The 25500-nt window shown below is 42.6% G+C and overlaps 2 protein-coding genes across 4 annotated transcripts in view; one reads left to right on the plus strand and one right to left on the minus strand.

Annotated features, from left to right (window-relative positions):
- The window catches only part of ANKRD55 (ankyrin repeat domain 55), a 69142-nt gene extending 47861 nt beyond the window's left edge, over positions 1 to 21281 (minus strand). For 2 of the 3 annotated variants that reach the window (XM_080372947.1, XM_080372948.1), the window contains exons 1-6: positions 20203 to 21281; positions 13148 to 13270; positions 10510 to 10640; positions 8331 to 8440; positions 5655 to 5715; positions 1987 to 2115 (exon numbers count right to left, since the gene is read on the minus strand). In XM_080372947.1, the coding sequence (XP_080229073.1) occupies positions 1987 to 2115; positions 5655 to 5715; positions 8331 to 8440; positions 10510 to 10640; positions 13148 to 13270; positions 20203 to 20242 (594 nt within the window). In that variant the 5' untranslated portion in view covers positions 20243 to 21281. Of the gene's footprint in view, positions 1 to 1986; positions 2116 to 5654; positions 5716 to 8330; positions 8441 to 10509; positions 10641 to 13147; positions 14719 to 20202 lie in introns of all 3 variants that reach the window. The other variant, XM_080372949.1, reaches the window with a different exon arrangement.
- The window catches only part of IL31RA (interleukin 31 receptor A), a 238220-nt gene that overhangs the window by 144975 nt on the left and 67745 nt on the right, over positions 1 to 25500 (plus strand). The gene's annotated exons all lie outside the window — the stretch shown is intronic.

Below are 25500 nucleotides of genomic sequence, written 5' to 3' on the forward strand. Positions count from 1 at the left end.
TCCTGCAAAGTTTCCTTCTGAAACTTTCTGTGCAGTGCCTGGTCTTCCCCTTGCTGCATTTTTTATAAATGAAATTAAACACAGGGCCCTATTCAGCTGAAAACAACCCCTGCAGCTGGTACTGTCTGAGCTCTGTGAGTCTCTTGTTCTCTGAGGATATTAATACAATTCTTAAAGGAAAAAATATCCCCTCTCCAGCAGCCACAGAGAAGGCTGTTAGACATAATGATGATCCCACCCAGCAGAGCTGTTGTTCTGCTCTCTGTCATAGCAAAGAAAGTCATGTTTGCCCACAGTATCTATTTCTCTTTCCTGAGCCTAACAGGGTGGCAGAAAATGAGTAAGAGAAATACTAACAGATCTGTTGCATGCTCTTGTATTTCAGATACACCTTCTGGACCTAGAATATGGAGAAGTATGTGGATGGAAGAAGCAATTTATAAGGTTTCATAGTAGAAAACTCTCAAGGAAAAAAAAAAAAAAGGGAGGGTCGTTCTGCACATTTCCTCTGATTTTTGGGAGCACCTTAAAGGAACAAAGAAGAGGGATTTGTGATTTAGTGCCACCAGAGCCCAGCTGGGTTTTGTGCATTTTTAATTTCCCCCTTTCTCAAGAGTTATTCTGCATGTTTGTGAGAAAAAGGGGACGTGGGAGTTAATGGTGAAATTAAATAATAAAATTTACAAAATACAGAATCAGGGAAAGATTAAGGTATGAGGGGGAGCTCTGGGGGTCACGATATGAAGGGGATTCCCTTTTGTCTTTCTGTTCGAGAGACAGCTTGTTCCCCAAGCTATGATGCAGACTTCTGCCTAGCCTGCAGGAGCTTGCCTGAGTTTCAGAAATTTCCCACTGAAAGCAGCCTGCACTGGGGTAAGCCTAGTATAAATGCACAAAAGTTTTAAAGTAGATACCTTTAGGCCCCTAAGGCAAAACAGCAAAGGATGTAGCCCAATATCTAACTGATTAGGATTAAAGCGGAATAAAACTGTTGTTGAAATATTAGCAGTTGCAGAGGCCAAAATACACCTTTACTTCAGGAAAACTAAAATTGAGCCTATTGTATGTGAACCATCTGTGGGAGGCTGTGGTTGGAAGAAAAGAGATGATTTGTCCTAGGTATCCTTACTCATTTACAAATACAGTATGTGGCAGTTCAGAGCTTTTAAATTTCTTTGCTGACAGATTTTTTAAGATGAGTGAACTTAGACCAAAAGGTGAAGATGCAAATACTTAGTCATTGTAGGAAAATGTTACTGGATTTTCATACAAGTTCTATTTCTGCCTATCTGTTGTGCAGGTGTTTTGAACATTGATACTGGAACTTGCTATGGCAAGTGAGCAAGTTACAATTTCATCTAGGATGTTTTCTGCAGTAAATTTTAGGCGTAACTTAGTAAATTATACTAAATTTTAGACCACTTACTACCAATTGCATAATACAGTGTTTAATGCCACTTTAAATCTGGGTGTTTTCCTTCTCTAATGATGGCCTGAGTAATTTTTAGCAATGTGATTTTTTTTTTTTTTTCTGCATAGGAGATAGGAACATACAGCTCAGCAGGAAATGTGTTTGGCTCCTTCTTTTCACTAATCACCAGAGAAGTAAGGCCTCAATGCTTCATCTAATTATTCCACAACTATAGCTGTTTAAATATGTTTTTACTTGTGTTTATATTATTTTATTCCCAAAGGCCTTTGGCAAGACTATTTAAGCTGCTGATTTTTGCAACCCTGATTCAGTGAAAAAATTTAAGTATGAGTTCAACATGAAGCATATACATAGTCCCAGTGAGATAAATGGTAAGTTTGTTTAGGGCGACAGCACTGAGTTTATATTAAGTACGCCTTGCTCTACAAAGATATTAGATCGTTGATCCATGTCCACTGGCAAAATGCTGGGGCTGTTGGCAGGCATTCCTAACATCTGTTTTCCTCATTTCACAGCCAAAACAATTGCCTGTTGAAACCATGGCTGTGGCTCACCTGTACTGCCCAGTGCAGAGCTGTTTTGAAGTCTTTGTCCACCAGAGTCAGGTCTGCTCCCTTGTGCAGCAGAGTCTGTGTGTGCTGGGGCCTGTTGTGGAAAGCAGCCCAGTGGAGTGAAGTCATTCCCTGAAAGCCACAAACCCAGAGAGCAAATAATTGTCACTCACAGGAGCATCCTTCAAGTCTCTGTAGATAACCTAGACAGTTCTAAAACCATTTGGGACTGACAGGTTCTTCCGTATCTTGATTTGGAATAATTAGTAACAGCTTCTGACTTAGTGGATAAGGGGGAACCAAACAACTTTTTGAGTTACTACAGAAAATGGATACAAATACAAACGCTTCTTTTGTACGTGACTATAGCGTATTATAAATAATGCGTGGTTAGGATCACTGTGGCTTGGGGATGGTTCCTCTCTGCTCAGTTTGGATCCTGTGAGAAAAGCCTGGTTTAGACAGGTTCTTTGACATGACACAGTGTGATGCTTAGTTTAGGTCTTGTCTTTGATCCAAAATAATTACTATAAGCTAGTATTCTAGCTGGCACTAATCAGCAAGCTAAGTTACTGGCTCAGTGATCTCAATAAAAAAGTCACAATATAAACATCTTATATTGACTGTTTAGGGAGAAAACAAAGCAAATGGTAAGCTATTGACCTGTATTTTCATTCCATCTTAGCTGTGTTCAGTCAGTCTTGGTAGATCAGAGAATTCATGGCCTCTATTTGCGCTTTCTTCAGCATGGTTATACACACCTGTATTTTACTCTACTTCCATAATATTAAAGATTTTCTGTATAAAGTTACTCATTCAATGTGTTTCTTAAAAATTGGTAGTGTTGTTCAGGTGTGGTAACAGTTTACTTTGGCAGGTGTTACTACCTCTTATCAGGGAAAATGCATTTCAAGAGTCTTGCCTGGTTTCCAAAATGATAAAAAGCAAAAATTGTGGAGTGGAAAAGAAATTAAAACTTGACAAAAACACCATAAATCCAATTAGCAACAACTCAGATACATGAGCTATAAAACATTGATGCAAACAGCTTATCAATGTATATTAATACTGGATGTTGTTAGCAGTGATCTTCCATCTAGAAGTCTGAATGCCCTAACATGAATTTCTGTCACTCATCATGTATCTTGTAAGGCTTTTCACATCCCCAGGTGGCTTAAGCACAGGTGATGGCAAAACAGAGCAGCTGAACAAGCAGTTTTGTTTTTAGTTAGGATTTGCAAAGCTTAATCATGGGAGTTTTGGTTTTCTAAAACCAAAAATGAGGGTAAAATCCTGCCTTAACTGAAATTAATGGGAGCTCTGCCATTGACAGTGGTGGACCAAGGTTTTGGCACAAAGGACTTAATACTGTTAATGAACACTCAGTATCTGTGAGTGCTGTGAAGTGAGGCTTCAGTGAAGTGATTTCCACCTGGCAAATGGGTCCTCATCTCTAGTCCTGAAAAGCAGGAAAAATCACTGAAAGAAGAGCTACAGTGTACCAGGCTAGCTTTCCATCATCTACTCTCAGTCTGTTGATATGGACAAAAAAATCCTTGAAGAACAATTTTCTCTCTTTCTACTCTGGTAACCAGCAAAGTCAGCTGTAATATAAGAGTGTGGAAACGGTAGGTAGGGATCAAAGATATCTCTAGCACAGGGATGCAGCTCAGAGAGATCAGTAGCAGATGCTTAGTGAGAAAACAAGAAACAAAGCTTGATGATATACAGTCACCTAACATTTGGTAATCAGATCAAAGACTTCCTATGACATCCAGAGCTCCACTGGATAATGATGCACTTTCTGAAAAAGTAATTGTTTAAATTTCTGTAGGTGTCCCCATCATTTTAGGTGTAAAAGCCAGTTAATAATAATTCTATTTTCATCTTCTCCATGCAATTTATTATGTGATGGACTTGTATTACATCATCTCTCTGACATAGTTGCCTAGCTGAAAGTCCTACTGTAATAAGTTTGTTCTAGTTGTTAGTCTGCCCATGAAAGGAAGCTACTCTGTAACTATTGCCATCTTGGTAGTCCTTTTCTGTTCCTTTTCTTGTATATCCTTTTTCAGATTACTCTTACAGCCAGCATTCAAGATGTGGGTGCACCAAGGATTCAGAGTATAAGGCTGCTGTTTTGTTCTTTATTTCTTTTCTAGTAATTCATACATTCCACATGTCCTGTTTGAGCACCCAACTGAGCAAAGAGCATTTAGCTGGTTGTCATGGCAGCTCACACGTGCAGGCCTGCTGCAGTGGGCAATGACTGTGTAGCTTGCACCCATCTGATTTGTGCATGGTGATACTGTCTTTGAGTGGCATCTGTAGATAGAGTACTGTTTGTGAGAGGAAGCATGAGGGTGATACCGGAACTGTCAAAGCTGAAGATCCAGCAGAAGATAATATTAAAGGTGAAACTGTCAAACAGTTGCACATGTATGAAAAATAAGGAGCAATAGGGGATGTAAAAGGAGAAAAACCAAGAAATAATTGTGAGAAATATAGTGTGACACTTGTCTTGCCTGGCTTCGAGGCTTTTTCAGGGAATGTTTCTTCACATTGTTATCTTACAGGCTTCATAAGTAAACCCACAGAAAGCCACTGTTGTGGAAACTATGAAACCTCCAGATGTATTTCTTACTGTTTACGTGTTCATGCATTCATTGGGGTGTTTTTCTCAAGTGTAAGATGGGAAAACTGAAGTGTTTTAGTTATGCCAAGAGAACAGCTCTATTAGCTGCAATCATTTCTGAGGATCCACATTTTCCAGAGAACATGAATATTCAGGCATTAGTACTTACACTTGACCAAATATCTTCTCAGTGCCAAATGACAGAGATGGACTAAAAGTTCCAAATTGCATGTAGCAATGCATTACAGCAAAACATTACAGCTTGAAATTTTGATCCGTGGTTCCATGCAATTCATCAGCAACATAATTATACACCAAGAGAAAGCATACATCTATCTGTTTTAGGTTGTTGTGAGCAGGGTCTGCAAACCATCCAGTGGATAAGGAAGGTTCATGGGAAGAAGGAAAATTAACAACCCTGTGGCGATTCTGGCACCATGGAGAAGAGATGCATCCTTGAGCAATTGTTAGAGTGAAAAGAAACATATGAAGAGACATGCAGAGTCTCTCTTGTGTCTTGGCTTCTCTATTTGGAGAAAAAAAAAACATTTGGGAAGTTAATACTCTCCTCTGTACACTATGTGTATATATATATGCAGGGCACAATTCTTTAACGATCAGAGGACAGCATAAATTTGTGTAGCTTCATGGCTGTTCTGTGTAACGCTAGTTTTCTGAATTTTTTCTTGAGAACAGTACTTTAATGATGGGATGGTTGGTAAAGGTGAAGATATAGTCCAATGTCTAACTTTAGAAGAATCAAAAGCAATTAATGTCTTGGCAAGTGAGTTAAGAGACTGACTCAAAGTACTCCCTAGTTGGCAGCATATGGAGAAGGTTTATTAGCCTAAAGGTGCATCATGTATAGTATGAAAAATGAGATAATGCTTTTCAGATTTCAGCAAAAGTGTTACAGAAATTTTTGACTAGTGCATGGTCTCATCATAAAATTGATGAAGTACAGTGGACTCTTTCTGAACAGCAAGACTTATATGCTCTCAGAGCCTGGGACTGTAAAATGCACAAGCTCACTCACCTCATTGTCCTGATGATTAATTTCACCAAGATTTGACTGCTGCAGAAGCACATTCAGAAGCCTGCAGAAGCAATGACATAATCAGTGTCGTGTACTCCTGACTAAACCTGAAAATCTGACATTTTTTGAGAAACATAACATGCAATTTCAAGACAATTCAGTATTAGTGATGGGCACAGGTCAGAATCTTAGGTCTGAGCTTTGTCGTACTAGAAAAGCAAACAGGACTTTATAGCTTACTGTAACAACAAAAGTTTAGTTCTGTGAATTAAAAGCATACCCACTAGGAAGAATTTTTGTGCTGATTGCCAGGCTAGAATCAGAGTGTGTAATACTATATATGTGTGCAGTTTTTGGTAGCTTAGCAATTCACTGTAATCCTATTTGATAAAGTTTTAAACAAACAGAAACGATAATGACCATTTTCCGAAAGGATTTTCCACTCTCCTTAGCTCTTGGACTAATGTGATGATGTGTACGTGTTTGTGTGTGTGTGTGTATGCATGCATGCATACTATATATCTACACACACACAAACCAATAGTATTCTAGAAGGCCTTGTATATAAAATACCAATAGCATTTTACAAGTGTCTGCTGCTATAGGGCCATTGTCATGGTATAAAGTACAGCAATGCTTTGGTTCATGTTTTTATAGAATATCAGACTACAAACACTCCCCTCTGGTGGAGGGAACAGTTACAATAAAATAGTTACATGAAATATTATTATTCAAGTGCAATAATATTTTTAACACTGCATGAATTTTGCTTTTCTTTTCTTTTTGGTATCCTATGAAGATGTTCCAAAATCACTATTGGTTTGGTGAAGATGGTTGTGTTTTATAGTAGGAAGCTAAGCGTTTGGATCATGTACACAGGTGGACCATGGAAATGAAAAGGACCATCCTGTCACAGGCTATAACAAAGCCAAATAACACAGATCCTAACATGGGTGTACAGTTCTTATGATTCTAGCAAAAGGAAAGATATATCCTCAGTGTAGCCCTGGATAAGATCATAATGCAAATCTGTGGCTCATCTGAAGGTGTGAATTTGCTAGAAACATTCAAAACATGATTATTTAAAAGACGTGCTGTTTTGCAAGGAAATTAAAAGATGATGAAGTGTCAAGGAGGGGACTCTGATAAATATACATATAATGCACAGGTAAGTGTACACAACCATGTATTTATTCCCATGCATAGGAGACTGAATGAAAACCTTTTGCCGCTTTTCATCAGGACAATCTTCAACAACTTCCAGTATGTTTTCTGGATTGAACTGTGCTCAGGTGCGGGGATCAGGTCAAGTTGAGAATGTTGCACGACAAACTCATTCCTCCGCCTGCTGCCCCCCGCCCCCAGTAATAAACAACTACATAATGTAAATTATTCAGAAGAAAGACATTTCCAGTGGTTGTTGTGCTGCCTCTAGCACATGGGGTTGTAGCAGCGGGCTGCCAGCTTTCAAACTTGGCTGAAAAAGCTTTTCATAGCTGGCCACTGCATATACCCTTTTGGCAATGACATGGGATTCCAGAGAGTGGCAATGACCGGGGTGAAAGAGCCTCCACCTCAGTGTTCAGGCATGTCTTCTGAGCATAGAGCAAACCCAGTGAGAGGAGAGGGAAAGGAACTGAGCAACTGGTAAGCTCCTGTGCAGAGCAAAGGTCTGCCCATATCCATGGAGAATGTGAAAAACGTTCAGGCAACCCTGTGTAATGCTGGTGAAGTAGATTACTGTTTCCTTTCAAGTAGAGCACATGCAATGTCGAACAAACATCGTCTTCCTTCTGTGGAGGTTTTGTTTAATGATAGTGACCCGTACTTTTGCAGAAACCTCAAGCTATTCTCTCCAAGTGATGCATGAAAAGCGATGATAACAAGGAAAATGAATAAACCTGTTAAAAAAGGCTGGAGTGCAAAATCAGTGGAAACACACAAGAGGTCTGGTCTGGTCTGATACGCCAACAGCAGCAAAACCGTAGACTGAGTGATTAAGTTACATGAACATTTTGTATATCTCTAATACCTTCTTACCCCTCCAAGCACTATTTACTTAGAGGTTTTAAAGTGAATTTATTCAGATGTACAAATCGAAATTTGTTGAACCTTCTTATTGTCACAGACTGGAATGATACAAAGGGGATCTTTCTTAAGACTTCTTGTGAAGACACTCTGTAGTTGTTACTCCACCTTCAGTAAAAGTAGTTAAAAATGAGCCAGTACACCAAACCTCAGCTTCCCCTTTAAGCAGAGGCTCTCAAAGAAGTTGCCATGTGAAAAACTTCCCTCACATTTGCTGTGCTACTCAGAGGACAAGTCCAGAGAAGGAGCTTCTTGTATTTCTTGTGGGGAGGTGGAAGAAAGGTGATTAATTAGGGGAGACAGAGGTTTTCAACCTCTATTATAAGTTTTTTCCCCCCCTTCTGCTATTGTGATCTTAAAGCAGGCTCCTCACCTTGCTTGGCCATATATCTCTGTTACACAAGTGTTGTACAATGCTTTTCCTCCTCTCTACCTTTTCTTATGATAACCAGTAAACAAAGGAGGAGGTCACAAATGTAACTCACAGCTAACCTTCCTGACTGGGGCTCCCCTTTGGGCTCGGTACCTTGTGTTGGTGACTGTCTGTTGAGAATCGACCAACAAATACTGTTGGAGCCTGGGACATACCTCACATCAGGCTCTGCAGTAGCAGCGTGTAGTGGCAGCCTCCCATTTTTGTCAGGTATGTTCTGCTTAGCACCGTTTCTGAGCAGGCTGACACAGCCTTCCAGCCAGCCCTAAAAAAGAAATCAGAACATGTCAAAGACGAAAGTGAAATGCATCAGGCCAGATCTTTCCTGGTGGTCTGGCACCTGTGTACGCCTTTAACTGTTTCCGCAGTATGAGGAACTGGTTTTTTGTTTCCCCAATAGAGGTCTCTCAGCACTGACAGCAGTTCCCCTTTGGAGTCCAAGTTTCAGACTAGCACAGTCATTTATTTCTCTGATAAAGCGTTTTCTTTACATTGCATTTTGTTTCTTCTGCTGCTGTGGCAGGTACTGACAGAGTAAACAGCAGACAGTAAACAGCCAATCCCTGTATCACTAGCAAATGGTACACGTATTCCTGCATGTGGATTTAATTATACTAGGTTAAACTGAGAGCATGAGCACTTAATCTCATTTCCTTTATGAAATTTTAGCAGGGATGGCAAATCAATAGTAAAAAGCCTTAGAGTGTGGTTTTGCAAACATTGTTGCAGAAGTTTGAATTAAAAACAACGTCAGACTGAAAATGGCACCAAAAGAGATGGGATTAATCAGTTCTTGGACTAAAACCTTCTATTGATCACCTCAACAAAGAAGCAAGTAAACAATCTGGTTCTGACTGCATAAATCTTTCAGTGTATACTTAAGTCCCAGAGAAATTGAGCATGGGTTTAAGTGTTTTGTTCAAACCTCCATAGGCAATCAATAAAGACCATTCCCTCCTGTATGAGCTATGATGGATCGCCTTTACCAGCATTTATAGGGAAAAGGTGTGCAATGATGGAATCAGAACATCTCTGGTACAGCTCCTGGTGGAAGTGCAAGACCGCTGAATTCTGCATGCAATTCTCTGCTGAATTCAGGACAGACATCACAGCCAAATGCTCTCTAGACCCCTGATTATATCCTTCATAGAAATAGAAATGGAAACTTCGAAGCCTGGGTGGTTTAAATCTTTTCCAGTCATTTCTTTTTTTCCAAAAAATATTTTCTCCCCTCTGGGAAAAGAGGAAGGAAAAAAAGGAGCATGACACTAATTATGGGATTTTTTGAAAATAGCTGGCAGAGGAAATGTTTATTCTGAAGTAAGCAGGGCATGTTCCTTGCACTGAATGAGACTGCCTGTTTTTCTATTTTCTACACTTATTTTCTGGCTGAATATTGCAAAGGTGAGTAGGAGCTTTGTTTTTGTCCTGAATTTGCAGGAAGAGACTATATGCAAGGGATATAGTTTAATTAGGCTGCCACGGTATCTGTTTAAATGAACTGGTGGTCATCCAGCCGTAACTCATACTATGCAGCATGGGTGAACATTTCTTCCTCCTTTCTGTCCAACTAATAATGGAAGCCCATTGCCAATGCCTCTGCCAGCTAACTTGGTCCCCAGCCTTTCTCTGAATCCCGAATTACCTCCAGCAAGGAGTAGAAGACTAAGGAGAAGAGGGTAATCCTTGTGTACTTCAGATAGAGAGCACTGCATCTCCCTTCCTAAAATTCTTAATGGGATATCTGCCCCTGCTGTCACTGGCATGTGGTTTGATTGGGGGATTGGATTGCTCACAGTCTGAAAGTCTGCACTGGCACCTGCAGCACTAAGTTCTTAACCTGGCCATCCAAGGTCCAGAACTGTAGTGAAAAAAAGGCAGTGCTCTGGCTCATGTGGTGTGCAGGAAAACATGCCTGCTGACCACCAGAATTTGAGATAGGAATGCCCTCTCTGGAGCATAAATACCTGATCCTGTCAGTGGGAGTGAAGAAGTTCATCTGCACATTAAGAACAAAAGGGGACTTTTGAGCTCACAGAAACAAGTGGCTTTCTTGAAATCACACAGAGGACGCTGGACCTAGTAAGATCCCCATACCAGGCAATGATTTCACAAGTCAAAAGAGAAGGGACACTCTGAGAAGAGTCCTGATCCTTTTCTAATAATCATTGCTCCATTTGCATTGAGGTAAAGTTTACCATTTCACTATTGTCTAGAACCAAATGTTTTGTACTTTTTTTCTTTCTGTAGCATAAGCAGAAATCTTATTTGGTCTGCACATTTACTCCCTTCACTCCATGTATCCTTATATCCTTTGCCCTCATGTCTTGGTACCAGATAAGTTGCCAGAGATAAACTGGTACGTCCACAAGCATCTTGAGTATTAATATTGGCTCCCATCTTCAACAGAAGCTTCACTGTGTCAACCTGGCGTCCTGACACAGCATGCATCAAAGGTGTGCAACCTGGGGAAGAAAGTCAAACATTCTTTTACAATTTTTATTTTGTCAAAGCCATAAGAGAGAGATATTTTCTTATTTGCTAATGTTAGCACTGGCAAATTAACAAATCCTTTCTCTGACAACTGTCCAACAGTTGTATTCAGCTTTTTATAGGCAGGAAGTAACTGCTATGCCAGTTACTGACCACTGAATTTAAAAAGAGCATGACTTCATTAGCAAAAAAACCTTGCCTCATTAACTGTACTTCTGGAAGGAAAAGTGTTTTTCTGTTGACAAGCTCCCAGTATGAACTGTTGGCTTTGTACACCATTTTGGAGGCTGATATTCTTCAGTGTCTAGTAGCCTGGTGGTGCTTGGCTAATTTTCTCAAATCAACTTCATTCTGTCTCTGTATATTCAAAAGATTTATGAAATCAAGCTGTGTCCTGTGCAAAGGTGCATGTGTGTGACTTGATGCTTTATGTAGATTACTTATTTTAAAGACTGGATTTGCTCTAGAATATTCTCTGTTGTCATAAGCACTTTTAAAAAATATTCTGCAAACAATTTATGTGCTGGAAAAAACCAGATACCTATATCCAAACCTAATACTAAACATAACGAAGGATTATGATATCTTTTAATTGCTTGCTCTTCCTTCCATTCTGTTAGCTGCTGAATAACAGCAAGAGGTTCTCCTGCAGAATCTGACAAAGCAATTTGAAATGACCAAACTGGGAATAAACATGAATATTAGAAATAATAAGGCTACTAGAAACTTCAGACAGCTGAAGAATATTTATTCTTACTGGATTCAATGATACTGCTGAGCAAACACATACTACCCAACCTGAGATTGTGCAGACTCTGCTATATGTGCAGGACATAAGCTGTTTGTTTTGTCTCACAAGACTGGTCTTTACTTACATTTGTATGTACAATCTAGTAAACAAGTTCATTCTGGAGCTGAAAGAGTCTGTCTCCACTCACTGCCCTTCATACCTAGTCCCTCTCCCAGTAAAATCTGGACTGAGAGCATTTTAGCTTGATTAAGCATTTTCCCTACTGACCAACAGACATTTTAAAGGTAACAGTTAGGATGTTTGCTTTCAAATGTAGGGAAAACTGGTAACTTTATGAAAACAGCTAAAGATAAGAATAGACAGCGTTCATATGGACCTTTTAAGAGAATCATAGAAGCATTTAGGTTGGAAAAGACCTTTAAGACCATAAAGTCCCACTGTTAACCCAGGACTGCCAAATCCAACACCAAACCATGTTCCTAAGCACCACATCTATACATTTTTTAAATACCTCCAGAGATGTGATTCCACCAGTTCCCTGGGCAGCCTGTTCCAATGCTTGACCACACTTTCGGTGAAGGAATTTTTCCTAATACCCAATCTAAACCTCCCCAGCACAACCTGAGGCTGTTTCCTCTTGCCCTATCTCTTGTTATCTGGGAGGAGAGACCTGCCCCCACCTGCCTACAATCTCCTTTCAGGTAGCTTTGGGGAGCGATGAGGTCTCCTCTGAGCCACCTTTTCTCCAGGCCAAACACCCCCAGTTCCCTCAGCTGCTCCTCAAAAGACCTGTGCTCTGGACCCTTCACCAGGCCCCTGCCCTTCTCTGGACACGCTCCAGCACCTCAGTGTCCCCCTGGCAGTGAGGGGCCCAACCTGAACACAGGAGTCGAGGGGCGGCCTCGCCAGTGCCCAGTGCAGGGGGACTTGGCCTGGTCCTGCTGGCCACACCGTTTCTGATACAAGCCAGGTGTCTTTGGCTTTCTTGGCCACCTGGGCACTCACTGCTGGCTCAAGTTCAGCTGGCCACCAACCAGCACCGCCAGGCCCTTTATTGCCAGGTTGTGGTAAACTGCAACAAAAATACTTTTGAATAAACAGTCTTCCTTCAGAGAAGCTTCCAGAGATCTGTGGCTCTACTTCACTTGGGAAATAGATGTATATAAAAGCCAGCCAATGGACAGCACTTTGTAAAACCATTAAATAGTAACCTGAACACAAAATCAAAAAGACCAGAGTCTCACAGATGAAACAGATTATTTAGATCATTGCACATTGTATAACCAACACTTTGGCAAATAATTGCATGACAAAATCATTCAAACTGTGTCTGTACACATACTTCTTAAGTGCAAAAGACTGGAAACCCTACTCTAGAAACGTGCAGAATGTATAGAATTTGGCTTTGATAAAAAATAGGGGGTTTCTTTCCCTGAAACAACAATTTTTTAGCATCTCCCTAAAGAAGAGAAAATAGATTCATGATAAAGTACTGTGATTATAGCAAAACAACTTATTTGTATCCATAGAAAAAAACCTTACAGTTACAGGGGGAAAGAAGTATCCAAACTGAGCATTTCCAGTGGATGTTCCAAAGAATAACTCACATTTCCCATATTCTGCTACTAAATATAAATTGCTGAATGTAAAAATCAGGATAAAAAATGGAAAATCTAATTGCAAGCTGAATCAACTAATCCCCGGAGAACAAGCTTGGCCTTCATTTACCCTCACTGTCGCAGCACTCCAGGATGGAAGGATCTTCTCGAATCACTGCAGTTAGTGTGTTCACATCACCATTAGCTGCTGCTTGGTAAACCACAGTCAAGTCAACCTCTTCTGCTGCATCACCTACAGGTATGTCCATGAGTAAGCAGAGAGCAAGTACAAATGATTAACAGTGAAAATAATGACACTTATTTCACTGAGGTTTTATGACTATATAACTCAAGGTGGAATAAAATGTATCTAAACAGCACTGTTTTTTGTGTTAGTCATCTGAAACATTTTTGATCATAACTTCTTCCAAAACTGTCAAACATAGACACTGAGAGTACATAAGGAAACTTCTGGAAAGTTTCACCTCTTATAAGAAATCATACTAACATTAATATAACATGACTTGAGAAACAATGAAGTAATAACTGAAATGGTTCATGATATTGCTGGCCACACTTTTAAGAGATAGGATGAAACCAGGACACAGGTGTTCTCAGTTTCAGTGTTATCCTTGCACCAGTCAGAAGGCAGGTTTTTTACCTCCTTTCCCTGCAGTATCCAGGGGAATTCTCTTCTCAGGAGAGTGAACTTGTGGCAGCAATAACTTGTGTTAATGATTCCTGCAAAAAGGAAAGGTGCACTATTGCTTGGAACCCAGGAGAGGTTTATTTTGTTTGGCAATTACAGTATGAGGTATTATTTAAAGAGATGCCTTGCAGGACCTGTTCCTGAACACTCCTCAGTTTTTTCTTTCTAGAGAAATCAATTTCATTATTCTGTCTTTTGGGTTTTTTTTTTGTCTGTAACTTCCTTCCAGACTGGTCATCCCATGTTCCATATGCCTACACCTTCTTTGCCTTCAAGTGGACTATTAATTTGTTAACTCCAGGAGTCAAAGCAGTTGATCTTTTGGTGCAGGGTCAAATCTGATGTAATGGTGAAATGATGCAGATAAGTTTTGTTGGTCAGCCACAGTCTCATATTTAATTTTTAAGAGTTTCTGATCTCTATTAACTCAAAAAGAAGTATAGCTGCAGTGAGCTGTGCTGTTCATTGTGGCTGAGGGCTAGAGCTACAGAGTGCAGCATTTGTCCAGCTGCTGCACTACCTTGTTGGCAGAAGAATGTAAAACTGATGCCTAAATCACACTAGCGAGTTGATCAAAGGAAAGACGGATGAAGTGATGGTCACTGTCATGTCTTCTGGAGATAGCATAACTATGTAAGCTGTGCACAAAAAAGGGAGATGGTTTAAAGAGAATTTGAAAAGTTAGTAAAAAAAGAAAAGTAAAAAAAAGGTCTTTTTCATAACCAATGTATTATTATTAACACACTGAAACAAATCATATTTTAAACATTGTCATATATATTTTTGAGTGATACAAGATCTTTTAAGATAATTTTGAAGTATTAGCCATGCTATGCACATTGTGATCAGATGTTGTCACAGATGAACCTGCATGAGCTCCACAGGGTTTACAGCCAGCGTAATTCCCCACATGTGATCTTCTCTCCCCAGGATGCAATTGTCACTCTCAGCTTCAAAACTTGGCTGCCATGGAAACGCAATCAGCTCTCACCCTGGGGAAGATTAGTCTGTCAAAGCTGGAGCTCTGGTTGTGCGACTGGGAAGACTAGAAAACTGATGTTAAATCTGCCTTCACCAGTGCACAGATTCCCTCTCCATCACTACTCAACTGAAAATAATTTATTTTCTTTCTTCCAGCTGGTCTTTTAAATTACACATCTGATAAAATTTGTGAATTAAAAATGTTAACTTGATTTTTATTTTATTGGGGAGTCTGTTGCTGAGGGAGCTGTTCATTTGCCTGAGAAGCTTTGACCTGTGTGCTTGGGAGATCAGGAGAGACTAAGAGGCATTGCTTCTGCAGAGTCATCGTCAGTGACTAGCACATGAAAAAAGAAGTGACTTTACCACAGGGCTCATTAATCAGATTTCCTTATCGTGCCAGATCTGCAGGCTGCTCTCACAATCAGTGAAGTCAGCAAGGGCATGTTAATAACAAGCTCAGGTCTGAGCTAGTCCCTTACGCAAAGAGGGTTGTAATATGGGCTGGGTGGAAAGCAAGGAGACAAGCCGGTGGTTCCTTGCTTGTGTCGCTCCTCTTGGCCACTCCCTGCAGGCACACAGGAGGTGCCAGCCATGAGCACCAACATAGCTCCTCTCACAACTGCATGCGGTGGTTACTATATGGGAATGGTACAGAGAAGATGCTGCTGGCACTGGGAAAGAAACTATTAGATGTACTGAGACAGACAGTGGACCAAGGGGGCTCTCACCTCCTTTTATGCATTACACATGTAAATTGTGTACTTTTTGCTGTTTACCTTAAGCACTGTTAAATTTTCCTGCTGTGAGTTGGGAGCAGAGCAATCTAGCCACAAAAGAAAACTTTTCATCTCCTGAGCGGAACAATTGCTTACATGGAGGGCAGGATGGTGGGAAGGCAAGGACATGGATGCACGCCTGCACATGGGTCCCTGTCTCCCTCTGCCCTTTTTCATCTAACTAAAACTAAAACACGTTTTCTCCTGCACCTTTGCTTGTTCCAGGCTGAATCTGCTTTGCCCAGAGCAATTATCGTCCTGTACGAGAGGAAGAAAACCTCTGAATGAATCAATGGGTGAATGAACAAAGAGGTTTTCCCCATGCCTGCTTTTGCAGAACACAAGCTCCACTCCTGTTGAGGGATGGCAGCATGAAGCCACATCCAAGATTCACACTTCCCCACGCGCGAGTCCTACTAGCTGTCAGTGCAAGGAGAGGCAGTTGGACTAGACTGTCACCCTGCTGGCAAAGGAGACTGGGCCAGGAGGAACTGACACACACCTGTATTGTGCATCTGACATAAAGGAGACTGACACTAATTCCATATCTGTAGGGTGACATGATTTCAAGTGGGGTGTCTTTAACATGACCTGTGTAGCTTTGGGTGGAGCGTGAGGAAGAAGACAGTTGTGTGGTCTCCTGATGCTTCACATGACAAGGAGCAGGAAATGCCAGGAGGGCTTTGGATTGTCACAGCACTATCAAAACTAGCCGGCTGCAACAAGGTGTTAACTTCAGTGAGTAGTTCCTGCGCCTTGCCCTGGCACAGGCGCCAATCCCCCACAAGGTTTCAAAAGTTCATCTACTGTCCATGATGTTTCTTCATCCTCTTCAGGCCAGCCCACCCTGCTCTTTGCCTCTACTGCACCTGGAGTCTTCCTTCTCTGGGCTCCTCTTCCGGCCAGCCTCTCCTCATCTGGGGCCTCTCCTTGTCTCTCCTCCCTCTGCTTCTTCCAAGTCTCTCTTCATCCAGAACTCCTCTTCCATCCCCCCTAGAGCTATTTAGCAGGAACCAGCCACAGCTGCACATTCTCCAAATCAGCCGACCCACCGCCCCTGAAGCCAGCCCACGGCTGTATATTACCAATGATAATTAACCCAGCTTCATTCCTCTACACTCCTCTACATTGGATGTCATTTGTGCTGGATGGACTTTGCTCCAGGTGACATCTCCCACTTCATGTTCCTCCAGCTTACCCTGTCAAGGAATGAGGGGTCATGGGCACAAAGCTTGTAGGCCATTACTTTTTGCAGACGCCTTCCTGGGCGGAAGAGGAATGGTTTTCAGGGTGGGTGTTTTGCAGAGAGTGACAGTGACATACTGAACATTTGTGTCCCCCTCCGTAAGCCTACCCTGCTGGGGAGCTTGATTGTGGCTGAGGCATCAGCACCATGTGGGATATAGGGATCATGAACAGCCAAATGCCTGACCCTCCATTTTACATTTCATTTTGGAAAATTGCTGTGCTACTGGTAAGTCAGCTTCAGGAAGGCAGAAGGTCCATCTAGGAGCCTGTGTATGGAGCACAGACAGGGAGAAACTGCAGGCTTCCACAACAGTGGTGTAGAAAGGTCTGGAAGGATCTCAGTGAGCAAAGAAAAAATGGCATAAAGGGTTGTGACATCTTAATTTGTGCCTAAAATCCTCAGAATCAGAGTTAAAAGCCACTGTATCTGAAATGAGCTACAGTGTTTTAAAAGCATGTCATTTCTTCAAGACAAAGTAATTGTCTTTGGTTGGAAAAGGGAGTATATAATGAAACGTGCAGAATGATTATAGGATTCAGAGCAATGAAATAATACTGCTTGTGACATTAATTCTCCTCCAACTCTCCGACGAAGAATGCATGTTTTACGTGATTTTCTATGTCAGCTGATGTGCTGCTTTATAAAGTGCCTGTTGAGATACACGTAAGTGCATGCTTTCTCCTGCACTGGATTTTTAAGGTCTAAATAGATTTGCTGCAGCTTAGTGTGTGTGATCTTGACAATGACTGATTCAGACCTTGCTAAAACACTAGGTCTTGAAAACTAAAGGCTGGATAACAGGATAATTTATGCTCATTGTAAAGAAGAAATATTTATGTATATAATTAACTCCCCTCTTTGCTATAGATCCTCTTGTCTCCACCAGTAGCCAAAGGCCTTATGTAATTTCCCATGGCTTGTTGGCAGGACACGTTACTGGGCAGTTTATTTGATTTCAGCATGCCAAGGGTCAGTGGACGGTGGATGAGTGCAGTTTTTGGAAATTGTAACTCACTCTCTAATATTACGGATTTATTGATTGCTTAACAAAGCGGTAATCCTTGCGTGTGTCTGGCTGTGAATGTACCAGTCCAGGCCTTTGTTTAGCTTCTCTGTTTAAATGGCAAAACATTTGAAGCCAGGTACAGCACACAATGTCACCAAGCAATATTAAGAAAGGAGAGGTTTCTGATGTTGCTTGGCTTCAAGTCACATATTGCTGCTGCTGTTAATATTGATAAGTATTATAAAATATTAATAAGAAGTACTATAGGAAGTGTCACAAAGAGACAGTATTTCAAGCCTGAAATGCTGTTTTTTTTGATCTGTAGCTGGGATAGTTTTCTGATGTGTAGGGTGGAGAACAGGTTTCTAGGGAGGGTTGGACTGTTTTGTTGGACCAACAGATATTGATCTGGTGTGCTTGAAAGCTAGTCTGTATTCCTCCGTTGTTATAAATTGCTCCAATGGAAGATATTCCCCTTCTCCCTGCTACAAAAATTATGCCTGCTTAAATCATTAATATGCCAAGACATTAACAAGCTATTTAGATGATATCCACTGTACACAGTAAATTTTGAACAGAGCTTTTTGCATGATAACCAATGAGTTTACTGTCCCATTACTGTGTGTTGTCTGCTCCTACTCCCCATCCACCTACCACGCAGCTACCAGGGAAGGCAAACAGTAAGCCACAAATCATCTAATGAGCCAGCATCCCTGCAGTGGTGGTGGAGGGGCAAATTTATCTGGAGGGGACCGTCTTGCTGGCGAGATGCTCTGAGTGTGACATGGGGCCAGAGATGCTGCTGCATGGGAATAAGGGTGGGCCAGTGTGTAAAGTGACCTGGCAGGATAAGTTTCTGCAGGTTAGGAGCTAGGGGAGGTGCAGGCACATGTTGCCTCCCAACTCTTCTACACAGGTAAGGTGGTTTAGGTCAGTGGTCTTCTGCATTGCTATCTGCCCCCTTATCCATCTTGTAGACTTGACTTCTCCTTCCCCAGACCTGGTCATATTCCAGCCTCGCTCCTGGCACTACTCCCCTTGGCTCCCTGGCAGCCATCCCCATGGCACTGAGTGTGCAGTGTTTCCCCACTCCGTCCCCAGTCTGAGCACTGCTGGGATGGCATGTGGCACACAGCGTAGTTGTAGTGCCTGCAGAAGGAGAGCTCAAGACGGCTGTTTGGAGTTGCAGAAGCTCAGTCAGCCCCACACTTCTGTCCTGTTGTGGAAAACGCTCCTTACATCATTCACACATCGCCTAGGGGCACCTGTCTCTATTCCCGCAGTACAGATCCCCCTTCACCTGTTGCACTTCCTTGCTGGTAGTATTTTTTTGTCTCTTGTGAATCAGTTTTGCTTGATGGCTTCCCACTCCTCCCCTCTACTCAGGGTGGGGTCCCAGGTGGGCTGGTGGTGACCAGTACTCTCAAGACTAGCTTCAGGCTTTGGGTGCTACTGTGGCCGTGGGTCCACTGCTTTACATGGAGTGCATTTACTTTGGGTTCACCAAAGAAGCACAGGCAAGCACAAAACTACAACCTGTGAGACCCGACCACCCAAAAGTCACTGCAGCCTCTGTCTTCCTCCTGTCCTCCATCTTCTTTCAACAGTCAGCACTTTCACTGTGGGGCCAGCACAGCCATGTCAGCTTGGACACTATGCAGGTGTGCCCTGGAAACTGTGGCCACTGCACACAAATTATTTGGCAATCTGACTTAAAGAGAAATTTATTGCAATGCAGATGATCAAACAATGACAGTGTCCTGCTTTGGGAACATAAAAAGGATTGCCACTACATTCCTGATCGTGGATTAAGTTGTAAGACATAGAAGCTTGTATTGACAGATAAAGACATGAAATTCAATTTCACTTAAAAACAGACATCAAAGAGACATTTGTATTTCCATAGCAACCTTACCATGTAGGAAATCTTCATTTTGGGGCTTTTAAAGATATTTAAATTCACCATTATGACAACACTTAGCTATACAGCTAAGATATGCTGAAGCAAAGTCGATCACTTGTCAGCATCTAGTCCTTTTAATGTGTACAGATTAGCAGACAGGAAAATAATCTTTTCTTAAATTTTTACTCCATTTTAAGCTTCTCTGTTTGCTAATATTGCAATTTTTTATATATATCCCTGAGGACCAATATATAATATAAACAATAAATATATTTGTACATCTGTCACTGCTAAGAACAGTCAGATCCTGTTGCTATTCTGCTGAAAAAAATTATTTTTAAAGAACTCTGTAGCACTAGGCTGAAATATCCATGTCTAAAACCGATGGAAGGAATTCCTTCATGTGTACAAAAATGTCTATGTGACCTGTTTGGTTCCCCGCCCCCCCCCGCAAAAAAAAAAAATAAATCTTATTTATTCTGTCAAGTAATCGTAGTACATCTGTGTGGGAGACATGGGAGGACCAGAAGCTTTTCAAATTAGTAGCAGGTGACTTACCTTTATGCTGATCAAACACAGATGAGGAACTGAAATCCATCGTGGTCTATCTCATATTTTACAACCAGACCAGACAAATGCCATCTCCGGGGTTTTCAGGGAGGAAGCCCATATGTAACAGCAAACGATGCAACAACAGCAGTCGCCAATCTTCTTGTCAGAGGTTTAAACTCACTGCACAGCTGCAGGCGAGGACATTATCGCTAGCCTGATGGGAACGGTGTATTCCCTTTTGTTATGGACCCTCTTAAAATGACATCCCTGGGAGCTTAACCGAGCCTCTGGAAGATGTCTCGTCCCCAGCGAGCGAAGCCGCCGCCGCAGCGCACCCGCCTCAGCCGCCCGGCGCCGCCCGCAGGCCGGCAGCGCATGTGCGAGCTGCGGGCGCAGGCTGCGGGGGAGCCGGCTCCTGCTCTCAGCCCCGCACGGAGAACACGCATCAGCAAGCCCTTTGTGCCTTGGTTTAGTGCTGCCCAGTCGCAGTTAGCTGCAGCACGGTGTTGAACGGAGGGCAGGCTGCCGTGGCTGGAGCGCATCGCGATCGCCCCAGCAGCGCAGCGCGACAGGTGCAGCAGCTCGTGGTGGACACTCCAAACCCCGCGTCTGCACAGCCGGCGGCGGATCCAGGTCTTCATGCTAAGTTTTTGCCCGGGCCTCTGCCTCCCTAAGTTGGGAAAACAGGCTCCGTACTGAAAGGGGAGGGGACCCCCGTGAGCTTTGCTTTTAGATAGGTTGTGTCTATGGAGGGAATAATAAATGGGCTGACTTGGAATTTTACCTGGATCACGAGCAGTGCCTAGGGGCTGGTGGGCTGGAGGGATATGACAAGTTTACTTAGCTCTGGTGTGCCGGAAGAGACACATCACTACTGCTGAATAAGGTGAACTAAGAATTAAAAATCAGGAAAACAAGACACTTTTTTTCTGAAAAGTGCAGACAGGACCTACGCTAAAGCTATGCCTAAAGTTGGTCAGCCTAAACATCCCCTAGACCAGGGGTCCTCAAACTATGGCCTGCGGGCCAGATACAGCCCCCCAGGGTCCTCAATCCGCCCCCGGTATTTACAGACCCCCCCGCTCCCCCCCTGCCGGGGGCTGGGGGGGAACCAAGCAGCCGCAGATGACTGCCTGCCACTTCATCCGCGCCGGCCCCCTGGTTAAACAGTTTGAGGACCCCTGCCCTAGACTTTATTCACTGTATTTATGCTATTCTGGAGTTTTGACTGGTTCCCGTGACTACAACGGATGATACAGATATAATGTACATGTGGACATTGTAGGGCTTTGTCTGGAGCTGATTCACATCCCAAGCATCTGCTTCTGAACCAAAAACCAACTATGTGTTTGAGAAAACATAGCATGGTCCAGGAAGCCGTACAGCCTCAACAGTTTGAAAAGAAAGACCCCAGCTGAATTTGTCTAAAATGTATGGCTCAAGGGTCCTTATCCGAGGAGAGGCATGTAGTGGGACTGTGGAGCCAGAGATCAGCTGTTTCTTTGCTGCTGACTGCTTTGTGCGTTAGTTTCTCAGGCTTTTTTTTTTTTTTTTTTTTTTTTTTGCATTGAGGAGGGATCCACCGTGTGGCAAGTGCTGTTTGTGCAGTCTGGGAGTAGAGTATTAGTTATGCAGGTGGTCAGCTCCTAACTGGCATCTCCTTGCCACGAGGATAGCTCAGGGGGTGGCACCGGCAGGTGACAGTCCAGTCTGTCCAGTCTAGCACTGAGTCCAGTGCTGGAAGAGCTGCCATGGCTGCTGACTTCATGGAGGGGGCACTGGAACTGGAGATGTGCCTGTGGTCAGGCGTTTTGAACTGCAAATTATCATGCGTGGTGATCTTCAGAAGACCTCAAAACTGGCCTTTGCTTCCTGCATGTGACAAGAAGCCCTCTGTCCTCTATGTACATAGGATTTCTGACCTTGGGCACTGCTGCAGTGCAGGTTATGCGGTTAGGTGGCTGCTCCACCATCCTCCGCCTAATCTGATCAATTAAACACTCAGTTTCACCTGCCCATCTAGCATTACTGGCTGTCTATCCTTTGATTCTACTCCTGAGATGGAGGCAATGGGCTTTGGAGATCAGTGACCCAGTCTCACTCTTGCAGTGCATTAGCCTGGGAATGAGGTGCGTTGCAAATATGCAGCCAGGGAATTTGGGGAAACTGATTCCTTGTGGGTCCCATGTGGGGCACAATATTCCCTATGAGACTGTACAATTGCCCGGGGCTCAGCTTGCCTTCAGCTATGGGGAAGCGAGGCACCTCCTCTGAGATAGGTATCCACAGCCCACAGGGACAGAGTGTGTTTTGAGAGCTGGCAACTCCTGTCCTTTACATCTGTCAGAAGAGAAACAAGGCCAATGCTTCAGAACACCTTTCCCCATGTAGACACAAGCACCAGGTGATCACATTTCTGTGTCTCAGCTATGACAGACATATCATAGCTTAGAGGCTGCCAGAAGAGCTGAGACTGAGGAGCTGGGCTCAAGTCACTGACTTTTCTGTAAGTCTTTTTAGAAGACTTGAAGGAAATTCCTCAGGGCCTCCTGTGCTCAGTGGCTATGACAGCAACTCTGGCTAAAGACGGCAAAGCCACCAAAGAGGTAGAGCCTGGTCTAGGCAGCAGATAAAGATGATAGTTTTAATATTGTTAATTTACATTATTTTTTAATTTAAGCAAAGTGTTTTTGATGTTTTATGCTTTCACTTGGTAGTTAGCGTTTCTTGGGGTGTTCTGTACCCCTGGTACAGAAAAGTGATGAAAAGAGAGGGAGCTTTTTTTTTGCCTGTTTGCCCACATTTGTCTGTGTATCAGTGTTTGGCTGAATGTAGGGTAGTTGACTTTCCCTCTCCTTCTAACTGTTGTTCATTAGGTGAATGCAAAAGTTGTGGTGAGACCACAGAGAATGGTCAAAACATATATTCAAATGCTATGTAATTGTTATTTACTGGGGTGCAGAGCAGGGCTGAAGACTAGCAGCATTGCAGAAACCGAGATCAGTGCTTACATCTGCTGACAACACCTGCTCTATGCCACATTGCCATCACGAGCACAGACCCAGCTTACACACCTGCTCTCTTACACACCTGCTCTTCTGCTTCCCCTGCAGAGAACATTGTTAAGTGAGCAAGGGATCGACATCGTTTTTCACCTTGACAGTGCTTTGGAGGAAGGATCATCTTCTGCCTTTGCAAAGCACCTGGAACAGCAGTGCCCCCATCAGTAACGAGCACTGCCAGCAGCCAGCACTGCGGAGACAGCAGCACCAGGGGTGAATGAAGTGTTGTTGCCCCACTTTCTGCACGGGTGTATAGCAAGCCTGAATGTTTACACCCTCAACGTAGCTTGGTAAGCATGTAATCTAGCGAATGGAAGTCAAAATGAACACAAAATGAACAAAGGGATACCATCAACCTTCACTTCCTGTTCCTAATGAAATCCAGCAATAATAATTTGATTATAAAGTATTTAAAATATCATGCTTTATATAAAGTAACTCCTCATTGGATTTGGAGCTACATCCTCAATGTCGGGAGTATTGCCACCAAGCTCAGATGCATGTGGAGAAGTCAGACCCCTAGAAGGCAGAAGGATTCAGCTGTGCTCTCTGGTGGGGACTGATCTAGAGTCCACCCAAATGAGCAAAAATCTCTGTTAAAATGTCAGCAGATAAACAGTGACTAGAGAAAGGATAAAGTTACAGCTACATTTTAGAGGTTCCGACGTTAAATGTAAGACAGAATGAGGATCTGTTTTGCTCTGCTCCCTGCTTTATAAGGCCAAATATATCCTCTGCTAAGTCAGTATGACTTTCTGCCCTGACTTCAATGGGATCAGGGCATCTCCAATGGTACAATTTATTGGGGTATCGCTAACATCCTGTGAGACAAATTTAATAACAAGCGAATGACACCTGAGAGTCCACTCTATAATTAGAGTAGGGCTATTAAATGGTAGCTGGGTTTATGGGTGTTGTTTTCCCAAATGATGATCTGTTTGTAATTAACTGAACCAAATTTACATTTTTTCTCAGACTGATTGTTGTGCCCGCTTCAGGAGGAGTGGGGAGCCTCCCACTGAGTTTGTCACCCTTACTCTGCTGTAGCTTTCTCTTGTAACACTCCAAAAAAATCCTGATGATATTTTCAGGTATAAAACTGCATTCAGTACTTCTGGCATAGCGTGAGGATGGTTTGAAGAGCCTGATGGAGTGGGCAGGCCAGATGTGTGTGTGGAGGACTAGATGGGGTGGGTGTGGAGATCTGCGGAGTCAGGAGAGTCAAGGTGTAGGTGTGTCTGTCCTGGGTACACACCCCTGTTTGCAGCACCAGGGAGCTGGAGCTGGGACATGTCACATTCATGGTTTTACAGTGGTAAGGGGAAGCTGATGTTCAAACCCTCACTTCTAACATTTATATTATTATTATTATTACTATGCTGATGTTTGTTCTACAAGATAACATAAGGAAAAAAAAAAAAAGTGCTTGTTCCAGGTCAGATCAAAAGTTCACTTAGCCTGGTAACCACAGTGTCTAATTAGCGCTTACCAGCAGCTGTCTGGTGAGCTGCAGGACAAGTGTGCAGTGATATTTCCTCTGATCCTCTACTCTCCAGCCTTTTTTCAGATAGTGGCCTGCAGAGCCAAGAGGCTCCTGTCATTCTGCAGAGTTCCAGTAGATGGGGGGGTGGGATCAGCGCTTGGCTCTTTGAATCAGGAGAAGCAGCTCTTAAATCGAGATACTTGTATTGTTTTTCTGTTAAATCCTTTTAAGTGGAGGAAGAACAGCTCATCTGTGGGAAACTGGTAATCTCTGACGTTAAGCAGTGCACTAAGAATGTCTGCAAATTAACGAAGTCCCATTCTAGTTATCAAATAACAATACAGAGCATGACTAATCATCTGTGAATGGTAAGCTTTGAAAGCCTTGCTATAAACCTTTGCGATAGTAAATTTGTGTTGGTAAAATACAGGAAAAGCTTAACATCTGTTTTTACCTCTTCAGCTCCAAAATACTCTATTTTAAACAAGAAAAGCTTGTCATTTAAAGGTAGATAGCAAATTACAGGTGGGCTGAAAATTATCAAGGAGAGTGGGTGGAAAAGATGAAACAGGACTGACTGGTGTATTTCCATATGGTTAAAAGGCAAAGGGAGAAAGTCACCTCTTGCAGCACTGAATCAGGAGAAGGTATCTGCCTCTTCCCAGCAGATGGGGATGTATACATTGGGAATCCCAGTCTTGCTGTGCTACTGACTTGCTGGGACAGCTAGGTCAGCTCATCTTTGTACTGGATTTGGTG

Source organism: Falco punctatus (assembly GCF_963210335.1).
Source record: "Falco punctatus genome assembly, chromosome: Z".
In the NCBI taxonomy this organism is placed as follows: domain Eukaryota; kingdom Metazoa; phylum Chordata; class Aves; order Falconiformes; family Falconidae; genus Falco; species Falco punctatus.